The sequence below is a fragment of the Dendrobates tinctorius genome, unplaced genomic scaffold (assembly GCF_039654945.1).
Source record: "Dendrobates tinctorius isolate UK_male_01 unplaced genomic scaffold, ASM3965494v1 ptg000367l, whole genome shotgun sequence".
Classification (NCBI taxonomy): domain Eukaryota; kingdom Metazoa; phylum Chordata; class Amphibia; order Anura; family Dendrobatidae; genus Dendrobates; species Dendrobates tinctorius.
In genome coordinates, this window is record NW_027362033.1 from 981,862 (window position 1) to 1,003,220 (window position 21,359).

General features: G+C 51.2%; 1 protein-coding gene across 1 annotated transcript; it reads right to left on the reverse strand.

Annotated features, from left to right (window-relative positions):
• Positions 1 to 2,018: 2,018 nt before the first annotated feature.
• On the reverse strand, positions 2,019 to 19,363 carry WBP1 (WW domain binding protein 1). Its single transcript, XM_073562788.1, has 4 exons — positions 19,178 to 19,363; positions 18,602 to 18,704; positions 13,271 to 13,432; positions 2,019 to 4,060 (listed from the first exon to the last, which is right to left on the reverse strand). The coding sequence occupies exons 1-4, from the start codon at positions 19,235 to 19,237 to the stop codon at positions 3,441 to 3,443; spliced, it is 945 nt and encodes a 314-aa protein (XP_073418889.1). The 5' UTR covers positions 19,238 to 19,363; the 3' UTR covers positions 2,019 to 3,440.
• Between the last annotated feature and the right edge of the window lie 1,996 nt (positions 19,364 to 21,359).

The following is a 21,359-nucleotide window of genomic DNA, read 5'->3' on the forward strand; positions in this document are numbered from 1 at the left end:
TCCGAAGTCATGTAACAAGGCTCGTTAAAGGGTCAACATTGACTTTTAGGATTGCTACCTCCAATAGGTGGCACTAGAGTTCTAGTCCTTTTCCTCTCTGAAGAGACAATTTGCATAATTAGCATATTTCCCAGAGGAGCATTGCGGCTTTAAGTCTCCTCACCTCGACATGCTTAGCATGTCATTCTCCACAAGGAGAAATGATACTTCTTGGATATGAGCCTGTTAGAGGCACAGAGACTCGGCAGCACGTAAGCGGTAAATGGTCACCGTAGTTCAAGATGACGGCACTACATCCGCCAACACCTACCGTAAACACTCGTGTGCACAGCGTTGCAACTGCGAACGCACACTAAAGCTGCTACAGCAGCGCGGCGCAGTAACGCAGGCGCGATGTTGGACGCTAGCAGGTGTGCTTGTGGAGCGCTGGCGCTAATACTGGCTATAGCTCATTCCCTCACACAGAGTAATATCATAGGAAGGGGGCTTCAAATGAGTCATTCACCAGATCATGCATCCATCAACATACACACAGCAGCAAGTATGACTATACTAGCGCAAGGCGGAACAGCCATGCACGCTTTTTATAGCAAACGGGACCTGCCGGAAGTCTCCAGAACCAATGGGATTAGGAGCAGGACCTGAGCACCTGACTCCAGAACACCAATGGGGGCTCGTTCCACGAGCATGCTCAGAAGATGGAAAGGACATAGCCTCCGGAGAGAGTTGCTGCAACGCAATCTCCTCTGCAGTAGCCAATGAGCAGGAGACTGCAGAATGTGAGGGTCTAGATTCCTGCATAGTACGGGCAGAAATCTGACTCCTAACAGGGTCATTGTCTTGTTGGAAGGCGGATCTCCATCCCAGTCTCAAATCACTGACAGGTTTTGCTCAAGAATATACCTGTATTTCACACCATCCATCTTCTCCTTGACTCTGACCATTTTCCCTGTCCCTGATGCCAAAAGTCATCCCCACAGCATGATGCTGTCACCACGTTTCACTGTGGGGATGGTGTTCTTGGGTTGATGCCAAACATAGCATTTACCGTGGTGGCCAAAAACGTTAAATTTGGCAAACTCAAAAGGAGACATACACAGATTGTAAGTAAAGGCTATTTTTTCTGCCCACTCTTCCATAAAGACCCCCGGTATGGAGTGTGAAGCTTATTGAGGTTGTATGGACAGATACTCCAGTCTCTGCTTGGGAACTGTACTTCTCAATAACTTTGACCCCGACTTATGTAAAGACCTCCCCCGTGTTATCAGTGGAGCCTCTTGGTAATGGTGTTGCAGCCTCTGCGGCCTTTTAGAGCAGGTAAAGTGCATACACTGACTGGGACATGTAGCCGGCACACAGGGGGACGTCCTGTCACTATGCATGGGACTGAGGAAGGGAATCGCACTTCATTGCAGGAAGGGTGAATTCATAGGCACAGGGCAATTTTTAGTTACTTGATCCCATAACTTTAATTTGTGCCGATGTTTTTCTCCACCAACTTCGATTTGTGTGTGATGCATTAGCCCTAAATAGTCTGATTACAACCGGTGTTTAAATATTTTTGTAATTTCACAAAACCGGTAAAAAGCCAAGGAGGGTGAATACTTATGCAAGCCAATGTATGTCCTATCTGGAATACAGGTGGGGCTGTAACATCCAGAGAACACCCGTGTTAACCTCATCAATTATGATGAATTGGAAGGAGACTCCAAAGACACACCGATAGGAAATTTAGATTATGAGCATCATTGGGGACAGTGATGATAATGTCCGTAAAGCGCTGCGGAATACGATGGCGCTATATAACCAAAGCGTAAGACTGCCCCAACATACCCTGAAGAATGGCCAGTCCTTGTGGCCTCATGGAGCGAGCCGTGTCCACAGCCATCAGTGATTACAAGGGCAAGGATACCCTCGGCAACCCTCCACTAAGTGACCAGCCTGTACCCCACAACCCACCAGCGGGGGCATCACTGCTCCTTGTACTGAGGACCCTAGAGGAGCGCTGCTCCGGTCACTTCTCGTGGTAAACAGCTTTATTTGGTGTTAACGCACACTGCATCGTATAAGACTATATATAGACCTCCACACACGGCTCGGTAACTGGAGCCTCCTCGTTACTGGCCATAAGAAGAGCGTACTAGGATGGATCTACCACAAAGCTCATAGCAGAGATCGCAAGTGGGGCACAGCCCAACACAGGGCCAGCTCCTGTCAGTCCCCCACCAGGGGGTCAGGTACATGACCGTACTAGTGGAGGCAGCTCAGCAGCATCAAAGACCTGTCCAACGTCCCCCACTTCCCCTGGCCCTGCTACATGTATGCCTTTACTGCTTCACCCCTTGTTACACCGATCACATCGTCCTACCTGTGACTATATACGCTAAAACGTAGACACCACCCTCAGGATGGTCGGTGCAGGCTACACCCCCACAACCCGGGCTGTTCCATGTCGAGCAATACCCTCCGCCATGTGATGATCCATGTCGAGAAATACCCCCTACCGAGCTGGTCCATGTAGACCACCCCCACTCTCAGGCTGGTCAGTATAGAGCAGCACCCCCCACACTCGGGCTGGTCCGTATCAAACAGAACCCTCCAGCTGGTCCATGTAGACCTCCGCCCACACACAGGGTGGTCCGTATTGAGCAGCACCCTCTCCCCACTCTCAGGCTGATCAATGTTGAGCAGACCTCCCCCCACCATCTAGCTGGTCCATGTAGACCTCCCCCACACTCGGGCTAGTCCATATCGAACAGAATCCTCCCACCCTCCAGCTGGTCCATGTAGACCTCCCCGCACACTCAGGCTGGTCAGTATAGAGTAGAACCCCCCCCACTCTCAGGCTGATCAGTGCTGAGCAGACCTCCCCCCACCCTCCAGCTGGTCCATGTAGACCTGCACCCACACACAGGGTGGTCGGTATTGAGCAGAACCCTCTCCCCACACTCAGGCTGGTCAGTATAGAGTAGAACCCCCCACTCTCAGGCTGATCAATGTTGAGCAGACCTCCCCCCACCATCTAGCTGGTCCATGTAGACCTCCCCCCACACTCGGGCTGGTCAGTATCGAACAGAATCCTCCAACCCTCCAGCTGGTCCATGTAGACCTCGCCCCACACTCGGGCTGGTCCGTATCGGACAGAATCCTCCCACCCTCCAGCTGGTCCATGTAGACCTCCCCCCACACTCGGGTTGGTCCGTATAGAATACCCCCACCCCGACTCTCGGGATGATCCATATTTAGCAGAGCTCCCCCCACCATCTAGCTGGTCCATGTAGACCTCCCCCCACACGCAGGCTGGTCCGTATAGAGTAGTACCCCCCCACTCTCGGGCTGATCAATGTTGAGCAGAGCTCCCCCCACCATCTAGCTGGTCCATGGAGGACCCTTCCCCTAGGATGTTGTATTAGTGGCACTCCACGGTCTGGGTCCTGGCGTTACACAGATTGGATGGGGGAGTTTGGTTCTGTGTCTCCCTTCTCCACGGGAGATTCTGTGGATTTCCTGCTCCGTGCACAGGTGGGATCATCGTGCAGTTGCCCACTATCATCCTCCTCCTCCTCACCCTGCACCTGGCAGAGGCAGACCTCGATCCCAGAGTCTCCAGTCAGCCTCCTCTGCCGGTAATGCTCCTCCTCAGCCTCCTCATCCTCCTCCTCAATGTCCCAGCAATGGTGAGAATCAAAGAAATCCACGTAGGAGGAGAAAGCAGTCTGCTTGTGAAAAGAGCGCTCAGGGCCACAAGCCCCCTGCTCCTCTTCCTCCTCCGGTGTCTGATCCCAGCTCCGGCCGTCGCTGGCAGCGCTCCCCAGGCTGGTGCCGGTCTCATCCGTCACCTGGACAGAGAAGGAGCTGCTTCCCGATAACATACAGCCGGAGGTACAGGAGCAGCTGCTGGAATGGTCAGAGCTCGGCGAGAAGGATGGCGGGTCCGACGGAGGCACAGAAGACGACGGGAGGCCCAGCGGGGTGAGGGCGGAGCTGTATGGAGGGGGAGGGGTGGTGGGCCGATACGCCACCTCCTCATAGGCCGGGAGCTTAAATGATGACAACACCCCTACAAGAGAAAAGAAACAGACATCAGTTCCAGATCCCCCCCAGAGTATTAATACTCAACACGCGGGATCCTCGCTGGATATTATACACAGTACACCCCGAGTAACCACACTACAGAGAGCAAAGAAACGGATCTATTAGTATCAGACCCCCCGAGTATTAATACTACTGTACAATACACGGGATCCTCACTGGATATTACACAGTACACCCCGAGTAACCACACTACAGAGAGCAAAGAAACTGATCTATTAGTATCAGATTCCCCGAGTATTAATACTACTGTACAATACACGGGATCCTCACTAGATATTATACACAGTACACCCCGAGTAACCACACTACAGAGAGCAAAGAAACTGATCTATTAGTATCAGATTCCCCGAGTATTAATACTACTGTACAATACACGGGATCCTCACTAGATATTATACACAGTACACCCCGAGTAACCACACTACAGAGAGCAAAGAAACGGATCTATTAGTATCAGATCCCCCGAGTATTAATACTACAGTACAACACACGGGATCCTCACTAGATATTATACACAGTACACCCCGAGTAACCACACTACAGAGAGCAAAGAAACGGATCTATTAGTATCAGATTCCCCGAGTATTAATACTACTGTACAATACACGGGATCCTCACTAGATATTATACACAGTACACCCCGAGTAACCACACTACAGAGAGCAAAGAAACTGATCTATTAGTATCAGATTCCCCGAGTATTAATACTACTGTACAATACACGGGATCCTCACTGGATATTACACAGTACACCCCGAGTAACCACACTACAGAGAGCAAAGAAACGGATCTATTAGTATCAGATCCCCCGAGTATTAATACTACTGTACAACACACGGGATCCTCACTGGATATTACACAGTACACCCCGAGTAACCACACTACAGAGAGCAAAGAAACTGATCTATTAGTATCAGATTCCCCGAGTATTAATACTACTGTACAACACACGGAATCCTCACTGGATATTATACACAGTACACCCCGAGTAACCACACTACAGAGAGCAAAGAAACGGATCTATTAGTATCAGATCCCCCGAGTATTAATACTACTGTACAACACACGGGATCCTCACTAGATATTATACACAGTACACCCCGAGTAACCACACTACAGAGAGCAAAGAAACGGATCTATTAGTATCAGATCCCCCGAGTATTAATACTACTGTACAACACACGGGATCCTCACTAGATATTATACACAGTACACCCCGAGTAACCACAATACAGAGAGCAAAGAAACGGATCTATTAGTATCAGATCCCCCGAGGATTAATACTACTGTACAATACACGGGATCCTCACTAGAAATTATACACAGTACACCCCGAGTAACCACACTACAGAGAGGAAAGAAACGGATCTATTAGTATCAGATCCCTCGAGTATTAATACTACTGTACAACACACGGGATCCTCACTAGATATTATACACAGTACACCCCGAGTAACCACACTACAGAGAGCAAAGAAACGGATCTATTAGTATCAGATCCCCCGAGTATTAATACTACTGTACAACACACGGGATCCTCACAGGATATTATACACAGTACACCCCGAGTAACCACACTACAGAGAGCAAAGAAACGGATCTATTAGTATCAGATCCCCCGAGGATTAATACTACTGTACAATACACGGGATCCTCACTGGATATTCTACACAGTACACCCCGAGTAACCACACTACAGAGAGCACAGAAACGGATCTATTAGTATCAGATGCCCCGAGTATTAATACTACTGTACAACACGCGGGATCCTCACTAGATATTATATACAGTACACCCCGAGTAACCACACTACAGAGAGCAAAGAAACGGATCTATTAGTATCAGATCCCCCAAGGATTAATACTACTGTACAACACACGGGATCCTCACTAGATATTATATACAGTACACCCCGAGTAACCACACTACAGAGAGCAAAGAAACGGATCTATTAGTATCAGATCCCCCCGAGTATTAATACTATCGTACAACACACGGGATCCTCACTAGATATTATACACAGTACACCCTGAGTAACCACACTACAGAGAGCAAAGAAACGGATCTATTAGTATGAGATCCCCCCGAGTATTAATACTCCAGTACAACACACGGGATCCTCACTGGATATTATACACAGTACACCCCGAGTAACCACACTACAGAGACAGGAGAAACGGATCTATTAGTATCAGATCCCCCGAGGATTAATACTACTGTACAACACACGAGATCCTCACTAGATATTATACACAGTACACCCCGAGTAACCACACTACAGAGAGCAAAGAAACGGATCTATTAGTATCAGACCCCCGAGTATTAATACTATCGTACAACACACGGGATCCTCACTAGATATTATACACAGTACACCCTGAGTAACCACACTACAGAGAGCAAAGAAACGGATCTATTAGTATGAGATCCCCCCGAGTATTAATACTCCAGTACAACACACGGGATCCTCACTGGATATTATACACAGTACACCCCGAGTAACCACACTACAGAGACAGGAGAAACGGATCTATTAGTATCAGATCCCCCGAGGATTAATACTACTGTACAACACACGAGATCCTCACTAGATATTATACACAGTACACCCCGAGTAACCACACTACAGAGAGCAAAGAAACGGATCTATTAGTATCAGACCCCCGAGTATTAATACTACTGTACAACACGCGGGATCCTCACTAGATATTATACACAGTACACCCCGAGTATCCACACTACAGAGAGCAAAGAAACAAATCTATTAGTATCAGATCCCCCGAGGATTAATACTACTGTACAACACACGAGATCCTCACTAGATATTATACACAGTACACCGCGAGTAACCACACTACAGAGAGCAAAGAAACGGATCTATTAGTATCAGATCCCCCCGAGTATTAATACTACTGTACAACACACGGGATCCTCACTAGATATTATACACAGTACACCCCGAGTAACCACACTACAGAGAGCAAAGAAACGTATCTATTAGTATCAGACCCACCGAGTATTAATACTACAGTACAACAAACAGGATCCTCACTAGATATTATACACAGTACACCCTGAGTAACCGCACTACAGAGACCAAAGAAACGGATCTCATAGTATCAGATCCCCCCGAGTATTAATACTACTGTACAACACACGAGATCCTCACTAGATATTATACACAGTACACCCCGAGTATCCACACTACAGAGAGCAAAGAAACAGATCTATTAGTATCAGATCCCCCGAGTATTAATACTACTGTACAACACACGGGATCCTCACTAGATACTATACACAGTACACCCCGAGTAACCACACTACAGAGAGCAAAGAAACGGATCTATTAGTATCAGATCCCCCCACCCGAGTATTAATACTACTGTACAACACACGGGATCCTCACTAGATACTATACACAGTACACCCCGAGTAACCACACTACAGAGAGCAAAGAAACGGATCTATTAGTATCAGATCCCCCGAGTATTAACACTACTGTACAACACACGGGATCCTCACTAGATATTATACACAGTACACCCCGAGTAACCACACTACAGAGAGCAAAGAAACGGATCTATTAGTATCAGATCCCCCGAGTATTAACACTACTGTACAACACACGGGATCCTCACTAGATATTATACACAGTACACCCCGAGTAACCACACTACAGAGAGCAAAGAAACGGATCTATTAGTATCAGATCCCCCGAGTATTAATACTACTGTACAACACACGGGATCCTCACTAGATATTATACACAGTACACCCTGAGTAACCACACTACAGAGAGCAAAGACACGGATCTATTAGTATAAGACCCACCGAGTATTAATACTCAACACACGGGATCCTCACTAGATATTACACACAGTACACCCTGAGTAACCGCACTACAGAGACCAAAGAAACGCATCTCTTAGTATCAGATCCCCCCCAAGTATTAATACTACTGTACAACACACGAGATCCTCACTAGATATTATACACAGTACACCCCGAGTAACCACAATACAGAGAGCAAAGAAACTGATCTATTATTATCAGATCCCAACCGAGTATTAATACTACAGTACAACACACGAGATCCTCACTAGATATTATACACAGTACACCCCGAGTAACCACACTACAGAGAGCAAAGAAACGGATCTATTAGTATCAGATCCCCCTGAGTATTAATACTACTGTACAACACACGGGATCCTGAATGGATATTATACACAGTACACCCCGAGTAACCACACTACAGAGAGCAAAGAAACGGATCTATTAGTATCAGATCCCCCGAGTATTAATACTACTATACAACACACGGGATCCTCACTAGATATTATACACAGTACACCCCGAGTAACCACAATACAGAGAGCAAAGAAACTGATCTATTATTATCAGATCCCAACCGAGTATTAATACTACAGTACAACACACGAGATCCTCACTAGATATTATACACAGTACACCCCGAGTATCCACACTACAGAGAGCAAAGAAACGGGTCTATTAGTATCAGATCCCCCGAGTATTAATACTACTGTACAATACACGGGATCCTCACTAGATATTATACACAGTACACCCTGAGTATCCACACTACAGAGAGCAAAGAAACGGATCTATTAGTATGAGATCCCCCGGGTATTAATAGTACTGTACAACACGCGGGATCCTCACTAGATATTATACACAGTACACCCCGAGTAACCACACTACAGAGAGCAAAGAAACGGATCTATTAGTATCAGATCCCCCCCGAGTATTAATACTACTGTACAACACACGGGATCCTCACTAGATATTATACACAGTACACCCCGAGTAACCACACTACAGAGAGCAAAGAAACGGATCTATTAGTATCAGATCCCCCTGAGTATTAATACTACTGTACAACACACGGGATCCTGAATGGATATTATACACAGTACACCCCGAGTAAACACAATACAGAGACAGGAGAAACGGATCTCTTAGTATCAGATCCCCCTGAGTATTAATACTCCAGTACAACACACGAGATCCTCACTAGATATTATACACAGTACACCCTGAGTAACCACACTACAGAGAGCAAAGAAACGGATCTATGAGTATGAGATCCCCCGAGTAATAATACTACTGTACAACACGCGGGATCCTCACTAGATATTATACACAGTACACCCCGAGTAACCACACTACAGAGAGCAAAGAAAAGGATCTCTTAGTATCAGATCCCCCCCGAGTATTAATACTACTGTACAACACACGGGATCCTCACTAGATATTATACACAGTACAACCCGAGTATCCACACTACAGAGAGCAAAGAAACGGATCTATTAGTATCAGATCCCCCGAGTATTAATACTACTGTACAACTCGCGGGATCCTCACTAGATATTATACACAGTACACCCTGAGTATCCACACTACAGAGAGCAAAGAAACGGATCTATTAGTATGAGATCCCCCGAGTATTAATAGTACTGTACAACACGCGGGATCCTCACTAGATATTATACACAGTACACCCCGAGTAACCACACTACAGAGAGCAAAGAAACGGATCTATTAGTATCAGATCCCCCCGAGTATTAATACTACTGTACAATACACGGGATCCTCACTAGATACTATACACAGTACACCCCGAGTATCCACACTACAGAGAGCAAAGAAACGGATCTATTAGTATCAGATCCCCCCGAGTATTAATACTACTGTACAACACACGGGATCCTCACTAGATATTATACACAGTACACCCCGAGTAACCACACTACAGAGAGCAAAGAAACGGATCTATTAGTATCAGATTCCCCGAGTATTAATACTACTGTACAATACACGGGATCCTCACTAGATATTATACACAGTACACCCCGAGTATCCACACTACAGAGAGCAAAGAAACGGATCTATTAGTATCAGATCCCCCGAGTATTAATACTACTGTACAACACGCGGGATCCTCACTAGATATTATACACAGTACACCCCGAGTAACCACACTACAGAGAGCAAAGAAACGGATCTATTAGTATCAGACCCACCGAGTATTAATACTACAGTACAATAAACAGGATCCTCACTAGATATTATACACAGTACACCCTGAGTAACCGCACTACAGAGACCAAAGAAACGGATCTCATAGTATCAGATCCCCCCGAGTATTAATACTACTGTACAACACGCGGGATCCTCACTAGATATTATACACAGTACACCCCGAGTAACCACACTACAGAGAGCAAAGAAACGGATCTATTAGTATCAGACCCACCGAGTATTAATACTACAGTACAACAAACAGGATCCTCACTAGATATTATACACAGTACACCCTGAGTAACCGCACTACAGAGACCAAAGAAACGGATCTCATAGTATCAGATCCCCCGAGTATTAATACTACTGTACAACACACGGGATCCTCACTAGATATTATACACCCCGAGTATCTACAATACAGAGAGCAAAGAAACGGATCTATTAGTATCAGATCCCCCGAGTATTAACACTACTGTACAACACACGGGATCCTCACTATATATTATACACAGTACACCCCGAGTATCCACACTACAGAGAGCAAAGAAACGGATCTATTAGTATCAGACCCACCGAGTATTAATACTACTGTACAACACACGGGATCCTCACTAGATATTATACACAGTACACCCCGAGTATCCACACTACAGAGAGCAAAGAAACGGATCTATTAGTATCAGATCCCCCCACCCGAGTATTAATACTACTGTACAACACACGGGATCCTCACTAGATATTATACACAGTACACCCTGAGTAACCACACTACAGAGAGCAAAGAAACGGATCTATTAGTATCAGACCCACCGAGTATTAATACTCAACACACGGGATCCTCACTAGATATTACACACAGTACACCCTGAGTAACCGCACTACAGAGAGCAAAGAAACGGATCTATTAGTATCAGATCCCCCCGAGTATTAATACTACTGTACAACAAACAGGATCCTCACTAGATATTATACACAGTACACCCTGAGTAACCGCACTACAGAGACCAAAGAAACGGATCTCATAGTATCAGATCCCCCGAGTATTAATACTACTGTACAACACACGGGATCCTCACTAGATATTATACACAGTACACCCCGAGTATCTACAATACAGAGAGCAAAGAAACGGATCTATTAGTATCAGATCCCCCGAGTATTAACACTACTGTACAACACACGGGATCCTCACTATATATTATACACAGTACACCCCGAGTATCCACACTACAGAGAGCAAAGAAACGGGTCTATTAGTATCAGATCCCCCCGAGTATTAATACTACTGTACAACACACGAGATCCTCACTAGATATTATACACAGTACACCCCGAGTAACCACACTACAGAGAGCAAAGAAACGGGTCTATTAGTATCAGATCCCCCCGAGTATTAATACTACTGTACAATACACGGGATCCTCACTAGATATTATACACAGTACACCCCGAGTATCCACACTACAGAGAGCAAAGAAACGGGTCTATTAGTATCAGATACCCCGAGTATTAATACTACTGTACAACACACGGGATCCTCACTAGATATTATACACAGTACACCCTGAGTATCCACACTACAGAGAGCAAAGAAACGGATCTATTAGTATCAGATCCCCCCACCCGAGTATTAATACTACTATACAACACACGGGATCCTCACTAGATATTATACACAGTACACCCCGAGTAACCACAATACAGAGAGCAAAGAAACGGATCTATTAGTATCAGATCCCCTGAGTATTAATACTACTGTACAACACACGGGATCCTCACTAGATATTATACACAGTACACCCTGAGTAACCACACTACAGAGAGCAAAGAAACGGATCTATTAGTATCAGATCCCCCGAGTATTAATACTACTGTACAACACACGGGATCCTCACTAGATATTATACACAGTACACCCCGAGTAACCACAATACAGAGAGCAAAGACACGGATCTATTAGTATCAGACCCACCGAGTATTAATACTACTGTACAATACACGGGATCCTCACTAGATATTATACACAGTACACCCCGAGTAACCACACTACAGAGAGCAAAGAAACGGATCTATTAGTATCAGACCCACCGAGTATTAATACTACTGTACAATACACGGGATCCTCACTAGATATTATACACAGTACACCCTGAGTAACCACAATACAGAGAGCAAAGAAACGGATCTATTAGTATCAGATCCCCCGAGTATTAATACTACTGTACAACACGCGGGATCCTCACTGGATATTATACACAGTACACCCCGAGTAACCACACTACAGAGAGCAAAGAAACGGATCTATTAGTATCAGATCCCCCTGAGTATTAATACTACTGTACAACACGCGGGATCCTCACTAGATATTATACACAGTACACCCTGAGTAACCGCACTACAGAGACCAAAGAAACGGATCTCATAGTATCAGATCCCAACCGAGTATTAATACTACAGTACAACACACGAGATCCTCACTAGATATTATACACAGTACACCCCGAGTATCCACACTACAGAGAGCAAAGAAACGGATCTATTAGTATCAGACCCACCGAGTATTAATACTACTGTACAACACACGGGATCCTCACAGGATATTATACACAGTACACCCTGAGTAACCACACTACAGAGAGCAAAGAAACGGATCTATTAGTATCAGATCCCCCGAGGATTAATACTACTGTACAACACACGGGATCCTCACTAGATATTATACACAGTACACCCCGAGTAACCACACTACAGAGAGCAAAGAAACGGATCTATTAGTATCAGATCCCCCGAGTATTAATACTACTGTACAACACACGGGATCCTCACTAGATATTATACACAGTACACCCCGAGTAACCACAATACACAGAGGAAAGAAACGGATCTATTAGTATCAGATCCCCCGAGTATTAATACTACAGTACAACACGCGGGATCCTCACTAGATATTATACACAGTACACCCCGAGTAACCACACTACAGAGACAGGAGAAACGGATCTATTAGTATCAGATCCCCCGAGTATTAATACTACTGTACAATACAATAAAGGGGCAGAGCAGATCCCATGAGTAACGACAGTACTGTGAACACAATGCTGGGTGGGCGAGAGGCTCAGCTGCCACTTACTTAGGTCCAGCATGGATGGCGGGTAGTGACAGGCACGGTGGTAGGCAATGAGGTTGATCTCCCGCTGCCGCTGCTGATGCTGAAGGCGGAGCTTGGCACGACGATGGCGATAGGCACAGCAGCAACTCAGGAGAATGAGAAGAGTCCAGAGAAGCCAGAACCCTGCAGAGGAAAGACCAGGTGACGGATGATTGGGGTGGGGAGTAGGACAAGACGGGCTACAGATGAAGCAGGTGACGGAGGGTGGGGGAGTAGGACAAGGCGGGGAACAGATGAAGCAGGTGACAGAAGGTGGGGGGTGCAGGACGAGGCGGGTAACGGATGAAGCAGGTGACGGAGGGTGGGGGAGTAGGACAAGACGGGCTACAGATGAAGCAAGTGACGGAGGGTGGGGGGTGCAGGACGAGGCGGGTAATGGATGAAGCAGGTGACGGAGGGTGGGGGGTGCAGGACGAGGCGGGTAACGGATGAAGCAGGTGACGGAGGGTGGGGGGTGCAGGACGAGGCGGGTAACGGATGAAGCAGGTGACGGAGGGTGGGGGTGCAGGACGAGGCGGGTAACGGATGAAGCAGGTGACGGAGGGTGCGGGTGCAGGACGAGGCGGGTAACGGATGAAGCAGGTGACAGAGGGTGCGGGTGCAGGACGAGGCAGGTAACGGATGAAGCAAGTGACGGAGGGTGGGGGGTGCAGGACGAGGCGGGTAATGGATGAAGCAGGTGACGGAGGGTGGGGGGTGCAGGACGAGGCGGGTAACGGATGAAGCAGGTGACGGAGGGTGGGGGGTGCAGGACGAGGCAGGTAACGGATGAAGCAGGTGACGGAGGGTGGGGGTGCACGACGAGGCGGGTAACGGATGAAGCAAGTGACGGAGGGTGGGGGGTGCAGGACGAGGCGGGTAACGGATGAAGCAGGTGACGGAGGGTGGGGGGTGCAGGACGAGGCGGGTAACGGATGAAGCAGATGACGGAGGGTGGGGGTGCAGGACGAGGCGGGTAACGGATGAAGCAGGTGACAGAGGGTGCGGGTGCAGGACGAGGCGGGTAACGGATGAAGCAAGTGACGGAGGGTGGGGGGTGCAGGACGAGGCGGGTAATGGATGAAGCAGGTGACGGAGGGTGGGGGGTGCAGGACGAGGCGGGTAATGGATGAAGCAGGTGACGGAGGGTGGGGGGTGCAGGACGAGGCGGGTAACGGATGAAGCAGGTGACGGAGGGTGGGGGGTGCAGGACGAGGCAGGTAACGGATGAAGCAGGTGACGGAGGGTGGGGGTGCACGACGAGGCGAGTAAAGGATGAAGCAGGTGACGGAGGGTGGGGGTGCAGGACGAGGCGGGTGACGGATGAAGCAGGTGACGGAGGATGAGAGTGCAGGACGAGGCGGGTGACGGATGAAGCAGGTGACGGAGGGTGGGGGTGCAGGACGAGGCGGGTAACGGATGAAGCAGGTGACGGAGGGTGGGGGTGCAGGACGAGGCGGGTAACGGATGAAGCAGGTGACGGAGGGTGGGGGTGCAGGACGAGGCGGGTAACGGATGAAGCAGGTGACGGAGGGTGGGGGTGCAGGACGAGGCGGGTAACGGATGAAGCAGGTGACGGAGGGTGGGGGTGCAGGACGAGGCGGGTAACGGATGAAGCAGGTGACGGAGGGTGGGGATGCAGGACGAGGCGGGTAACGGATGAAGCAGGTGACGGAGGGTGGGGGTGCAGGACGAGGCGGGTAACGGATGAAGCAGGTGACGGAGGGTGGGGGTGCAGGACGAGGCGGGTAACGGATGAAGCAGGTGACGGAGGGTGGGGGTGCAGGACGAGGCGGGTAACGGATGAAGCAGGTGACGGAGGAGGAGGGTGCAGGACGAGGCGGGTAACGGATGAAGCAGGTGACGGAGGGTGGGGGTGCAGGACTAGGCGGGTGACGGATGAAGAAGGTGACGGAGGGTGGGGGTGCAGGACGAGGCGGGTAACGGATGAAGCAGGTGACGGAGGGTGAGGGGGTGCAGGACGAGGCGGGTAACGGATGAAGCAAGTGACGGAGGGTGGGGGGTGCAGGACGAGGCGGGTAACGGATGAAGCAGGTGACGGAGGGTGGGGGGTGCAGGACGAGGCGGGTAACGGATGAAGCAGGTGACGGAGGGTGGGGGTGCAGGACGAGGCGGGTAACGGATGAAGCAGGTGACAGAAGGTGGGGGGTGCAGGACGAGGCGGGTAACGGATGAAGCAGGTGACAGAGGGTGCGGGTGCAGGACGAGGCGGGTAACGGATGAAGCAAGTGACGGAGGGTGGGGGGTGCAGGACGAGGCGGGTAATGGATGAAGCAGGTGACGGAGGGTGGGGGGTGCAGGACGAGGCGGGTAACGGATGAAGCAGGTGACAGAGGGTGGGGGGTGCAGGACGAGGCAGGTAACGGATGAAGCAGGTGACGGAGGGTGGGGGTGCACGACGAGGCAGGTAACGGATGAAGCAAGTGACGGAGGGTGGGGGTGCAGGACGAGGCGGGTAACGGATGAAGCAGGTGACGGAGGGTGGGGGGTGCAGGACGAGGCGGGTAACGGATGAAGCAGGTGACGGAGGGTGGGGGTGCAGGACGAGGCGGGTAACGGATGAAGCAGGTGACAGAGGGTGCGGGTGCAGGACGAGGCGGGTAACGGATGAAGCAAGTGACGGAGGGTGGGGGGTGCAGGACGAGGCGGGTAATGGATGAAGCAGGTGACGGAGGGTGGGGGGTGCAGGACGAGGCGGGTAATGGATGAAGCAGGTGACGGAGGGTGGGGGGTGCAGGACGAGGCGGGTAACGGATGAAGCAGGTGACGGAGGGTGGGGGGTGCAGGACGAGGCAGGTAACGGATGAAGCAGGTGACGGAGGGTGGGGGTGCACGACGAGGCGAGTAAAGGATGAAGCAGGTGACGGAGGGTGGGGGTACAGGACGAGGCGGGTGACGGATGAAGCAGGTGACGGAGGATGAGAGTGCAGGACGAGGCGGGTGACGGATGAAGCAGGTGACGGAGGGTGGGGGTGCAGGACGAGGCGGGTAACGGATGAAGCAGGTGACGGAGGGTGGGGGTGCAGGACGAGGCGGGTAACGGATGAAGCAGGTGACGGAGGGTGGGGGTGCAGGACGAGGCGGGTAACGGATGAAGCAGGTGACGGAGGGTGGGGGTGCAGGACGAGGCGGGTAACGGATGAAGCAGGTGACGGAGGAGGAGGGTGCAGGACGAGGCGGGTAACGGATGAAGCAGGTGACGGAGGGTGGGGGTGCAGGACTAGGCGGGTGACGGATGAAGAAGGTGACGGAGGGTGGGGGTGCAGGACGAGGCGGGTAACGGATGAAGCAGGTGACGGAGGGTGAGGGGGTGCAGGACGAGGCGGGTAACGGATGAAGCAAGTGACGGAGGGTGGGGGGTGCAGGACGAGGCGGGTAACGGATGAAGCAGGTGACGGAGGGTGGGGGTGCAGGACGAGGCGGGTAACGGATGAAGCAGGTGACAGAGGGTGCGGGTGCAGGACGAGGCGGGTAACGGATGAAGCAAGTGACGGAGGGTGGGGGGTGCAGGACGAGGCGGGTAATGGATGAAGCAGGTGACGGAGGGTGGGGGGTGCAGGACGAGGCGGGTAACGGATGAAGCAGGTGACGGAGGGTGGGGGGTGCAGGACGAGGCAGGTAACGGATGAAGCAGGTGACGGAGGGTGGGGGTGCACGACGAGGCGGGTAACGGATGAAGCAGGTGACGGAGGGTGGGGGGTGCAGGACGAGGCAGGTAACGGATGAAGCAGGTGACGGAGGGTGGGGGTGCAGGACGAGGCGGGTAACGGATGAAGCAGGTGACGGAGGGTGGGGGTGCAGGACGAGGCGGGTAACGGATGAAGCAGGTGACGGAGGGTGGGGGTGCAGGACGAGGCGGGTAACGGATGAAGCAGGTGACGGAGGGTGGGGGTGCAGGACGAGGCGGGTAACGGATGAAGCAGGTGACGGAGGGTGGGGGTGCAGGACGAGGCGGGTAACGGATGAAGCAGGTGACGGAGGGTGGGGGTGCAGGACTAGGCGGGTGACGGATGAAGCAGGTGACGGAGGGTGGGGGTGCAGGACGAGGCGGGTAACGGATGAAGCAGGTGACGGAGGAGGAGGGTGCAGGACGAGGCGGGTAACGGATGAAGCAGGTGACGGAGGGTGGGGGTGCAGGACTAGGCGGGTGACGGATGAAGCAGGTGACGGAGGGTGGGGGTGCAGGACGAGGCGGGTAACGGATGAAGCAGGTGACGGAGGGTGGGGGTGCAGGACTAGGCGGGTGACGGATGAAGCAGGTGACGGAGGGTGGGGGTGCAGGACGAGGCGGGTAATGGATGAAGCAGGTGACGGAGGAGGAGGGTGCAGGACGAGGCGGGTAACGGATGAAGCAGGTGACGGAGGGTGGGGGTGCAGGACTAGGCGGGTGACGGATGAAGCAGGTGACGGAGGGTGGGGGTGCAGGACGAGGCGGGTAACGGATGAAGCAGGTGACGGAGGGTGAGGGGGTGCAGGAAGAGGCGGGTAACGGATGAAGCAGGTGACGGAGGGTGGGGGGGTGCAGGACGAGGCGAGTAACGGATGAAGCAGGTGACGGAGGGTGGGGGTGCAGGACGAGGCGGGTAATGGATGAAGCAGGTGACGGAGGGTGGGGGGGTGCAGGACGAGGCGAGTAACGGATGAAGCAGGTGACGGAGGGTGGGGGGGTGCAGGACGAGGCGGGTGACGGATGAAGCAGGTGACGGAGGGTGGGGGGGTGCAGGACGAGGCGGGTGACAGATGAAGCAGGTGACGGAGGGTGGGGGTGCAGGACGAGGCGAGTAACGGATGAAGGTGACGGAGGGTGGGGGTGCAGGACGAGGCGAGTAACGGATGAAGCAGGTGACGGAGGGTGGGGGTGCAGGACGAGGCGGGTGACGGATGAAGCAGGTGACGGAGGGTGGGGGGTGCAGGACGAGGCGGGTGACGGATGAAGCAGGTGACGGAGGGTGGGGGGGTGCAGGACGAGGCGAGTAGCGGATGAAGCAGGTGACGGAGGGTGGGGGTACAGGACGAGGCGGGTGACGGATGAAGCAGGTGACGGAGGGTGGGGGGTGCAGGACGAGGCGGGTGACGGAGGGTGGGGGGTGCAGGACGAGGCGGGTGACGGAGGGTGGGGGTGCAGGACTAGGCGGGTGACGGATGAAGCAGGTGACGGAGGGTGGGGGGTGCAGGACGAGGCGGGTGACGGATGAAGCAGGTGACGGAGGGTGGGGGTGCAGGACGAGGCGAGTAATGGATGAAGCAGGTGACGGAGGGTGGGGGTGCAGCAGACAGCTCTGGATTACTTACACCACAGCTCGTAGTAGTAGGTGCAGCACCCGCTCTCCCCGCAGCAGTGGCCGCTGTCACACACGTACGGCTTGTTGTTCACCCCCGGACATTGCTCCCGAGCCTGCGGAGAGGACACAGGGGTCACAGAGCGTCTCACCGTGCCCACAACATACACAGCTCTGCACCTGCCATCCTGCAGACCGCCCTGGACGCCCCCCATCTCTTACCAGTGCAGGAGGCAGCACACTGTCACAGGTCAGAGCGGAGCGTCGTACGTGTCTGCCCCTGGGGGATCTGCTGGTTATACACAGCCCGTCACCTCCCCGGGACCCCCCCTATATACAGCCCGTCACCTCCCCGGGACCCCCCCCTATATACAGCCCGTCACCTCCCCGGGACCCCCCCCTATATACAGCCCGTCACCTCCCCGGGACCCCCCCCTATATACAGCCCGTCACCTCCCCGGGACCCCCCCCATATACAGCCCGTCACCTCCCCGGGACCCCCCCCCTATATACAGGCCGTCACCTCCCCGTATATACTCAGCCTCCGGGCAGCTCTCAGCTCAGTCTCTGACACACGGACGCTCATTACCGGGTGTCCGGGGCCGTCCCTCCTCTCCCACAGGCCGACGCTGCTCCCGGCCTCCTCCATTCCTCACACCCGCCGCTCCCGGCTCCGCTCACCGGACTCCGGCTCCACCGCCGCCATCTTCTCCCACCCGGCAGGCGATCACATAGCAACAGCTGTAACTCCGCCCACAGACGGTCACTCACCAATCAGAATCCAGAGATGGAGAACACACACGCTAATTGGATGCTTGAAGTACACACCCACAAACTCAGGTCAAAGAGTAACCGGAAATGGGCGGAGCTAACTGCAAGGGATAGTGACAGTCATGCTGTCCAATCAGATTACAGCATTCAGAGCTGCCAATCCGTGACGTCACACGGGAAACTGCGATGTGGGACGATGATCCCCACCAATTAGAGGAAGAATGGAACTCCTGGGCTGTGATTGGTCCAAAAATAATCAGAGGCGGGGCTTAGTACATATATAAAAGAAAGGACACATAATCCGTGACTGAGTTAGCAGTATAGTGGAGGACGAATCTGAGAGCAGCGCCAGAGATGGCGCAGACCTGCCGTATATACTGCAATAGCCGCGACTCTTACGTCACCATAGTGCTGTCATATATACTGTAATAGCCGCGACTCTCTTATGTCACCATAGTGCTGTCATATATACTGTAATAGCCGCGACTCTCTTATGTCACCATAGTGCTGTCATATATACTGTAATAGCCGCGACTCTCTTATGTCACCATAGTGCTGTCATATATACTGTAATAGCCGCGACTCAATGTCATCATAGTGCTGCCATATATAATGTAATAGCCGCGACTTCTCCATGTCACCATAGTGCTGCCATATATAATGTAATAGCCGCGACTCCTCCATGTCACCATAGTGCTGTCATATATACTGTAATAGCCGCGACTCTCTTATGTCACCATAGTGCTGTCATATATACTGTAATAGCCGCGACTCTCTTATGTCACCATAGTGCTGTCATATATACTGTAATAGCCGCGACTCAATGTCATCATAGTGCTGCCATATATAATGTAATAGCCGCGACTCCTCCATGTCACCATAGTGCTGCCATATATAATGTAATAGCCGCGACTCCTCCATGTCACCATAGTGCTGTCATATATACTGTAATAGCAGCGACTCCTCAATGTCACCATAGTGCTGTCATATATACTGTAATAGCAGCGACTCCTCCATGTCATCATAGTGCTGCCATATATAATGTAATAGCCGCGACTCCTCCATGTCACCATAGTGCTGTCATATATACTGTAATAGCAGCGACTCCTCCATGTCACCATAGTGCTGTCATATATACTGTAATAGCAGCGACTCCTCCATGTCACCATAGTGCTGTCATATATACTGTAATAGCAGCGACTCCTCCATGTCACCATAGTGCTGTCATATATACTGTAATAGCAGCGACTCCCTCATGTCACCATAGTGCTGCCATATATAATGTAATAGCCGCGACTCCCCCATGTCACCATCGTGCTGCCATATATAATGTAATAGCCGCGACTCCTCCATGTCACCATAGTGCTGTCATATATACTGTAATAGCCGCGACTCCCTCATGTCACCATAGTGCTGTCATATATACTGTAATAGCCGCGACTCCTCCATGTCACCATAGTGCTGTCATATATACTGTAATAGCCGCGACTCCCTCATGTCACCATAGTGCTGTCATATATACTGTAATAGCCGCGACTCTCTTATGTCACCATAGTGCTGTCATATATACTGTAATAGCCGCGACTCCCCCATGTTACCATAGTGCTGTCATATATAATGTAATAGCCGCGACTCCTCCATGTCACCATAGTGCTGCCATATATACTGTAATAGCCGCGACTCCTCCATGTCACCATAGTGCTGTCATATATACTGTAATAGCCGCGACTCCTCCATGTCACCATAGTGCTGTCATATATACTGTAATAGCCGCGACTCCCCCTTGTCACCATAGTGCTGTCATATATACTGTAATAGCCGCGACTCCTCCATGTCACCATAGTGCTGCCATATATACTGTAATAGCCGCGACTCCCCCATGTCACCGTAGTGCTGTCATATATACTGTAATAGCCCCGACTCCCCCATGTCACCATTGTCTCTCATGTCCTGATTCTGCATTGAAGCATTACAATGAAACACTTCAAAGTGCCCTGGAT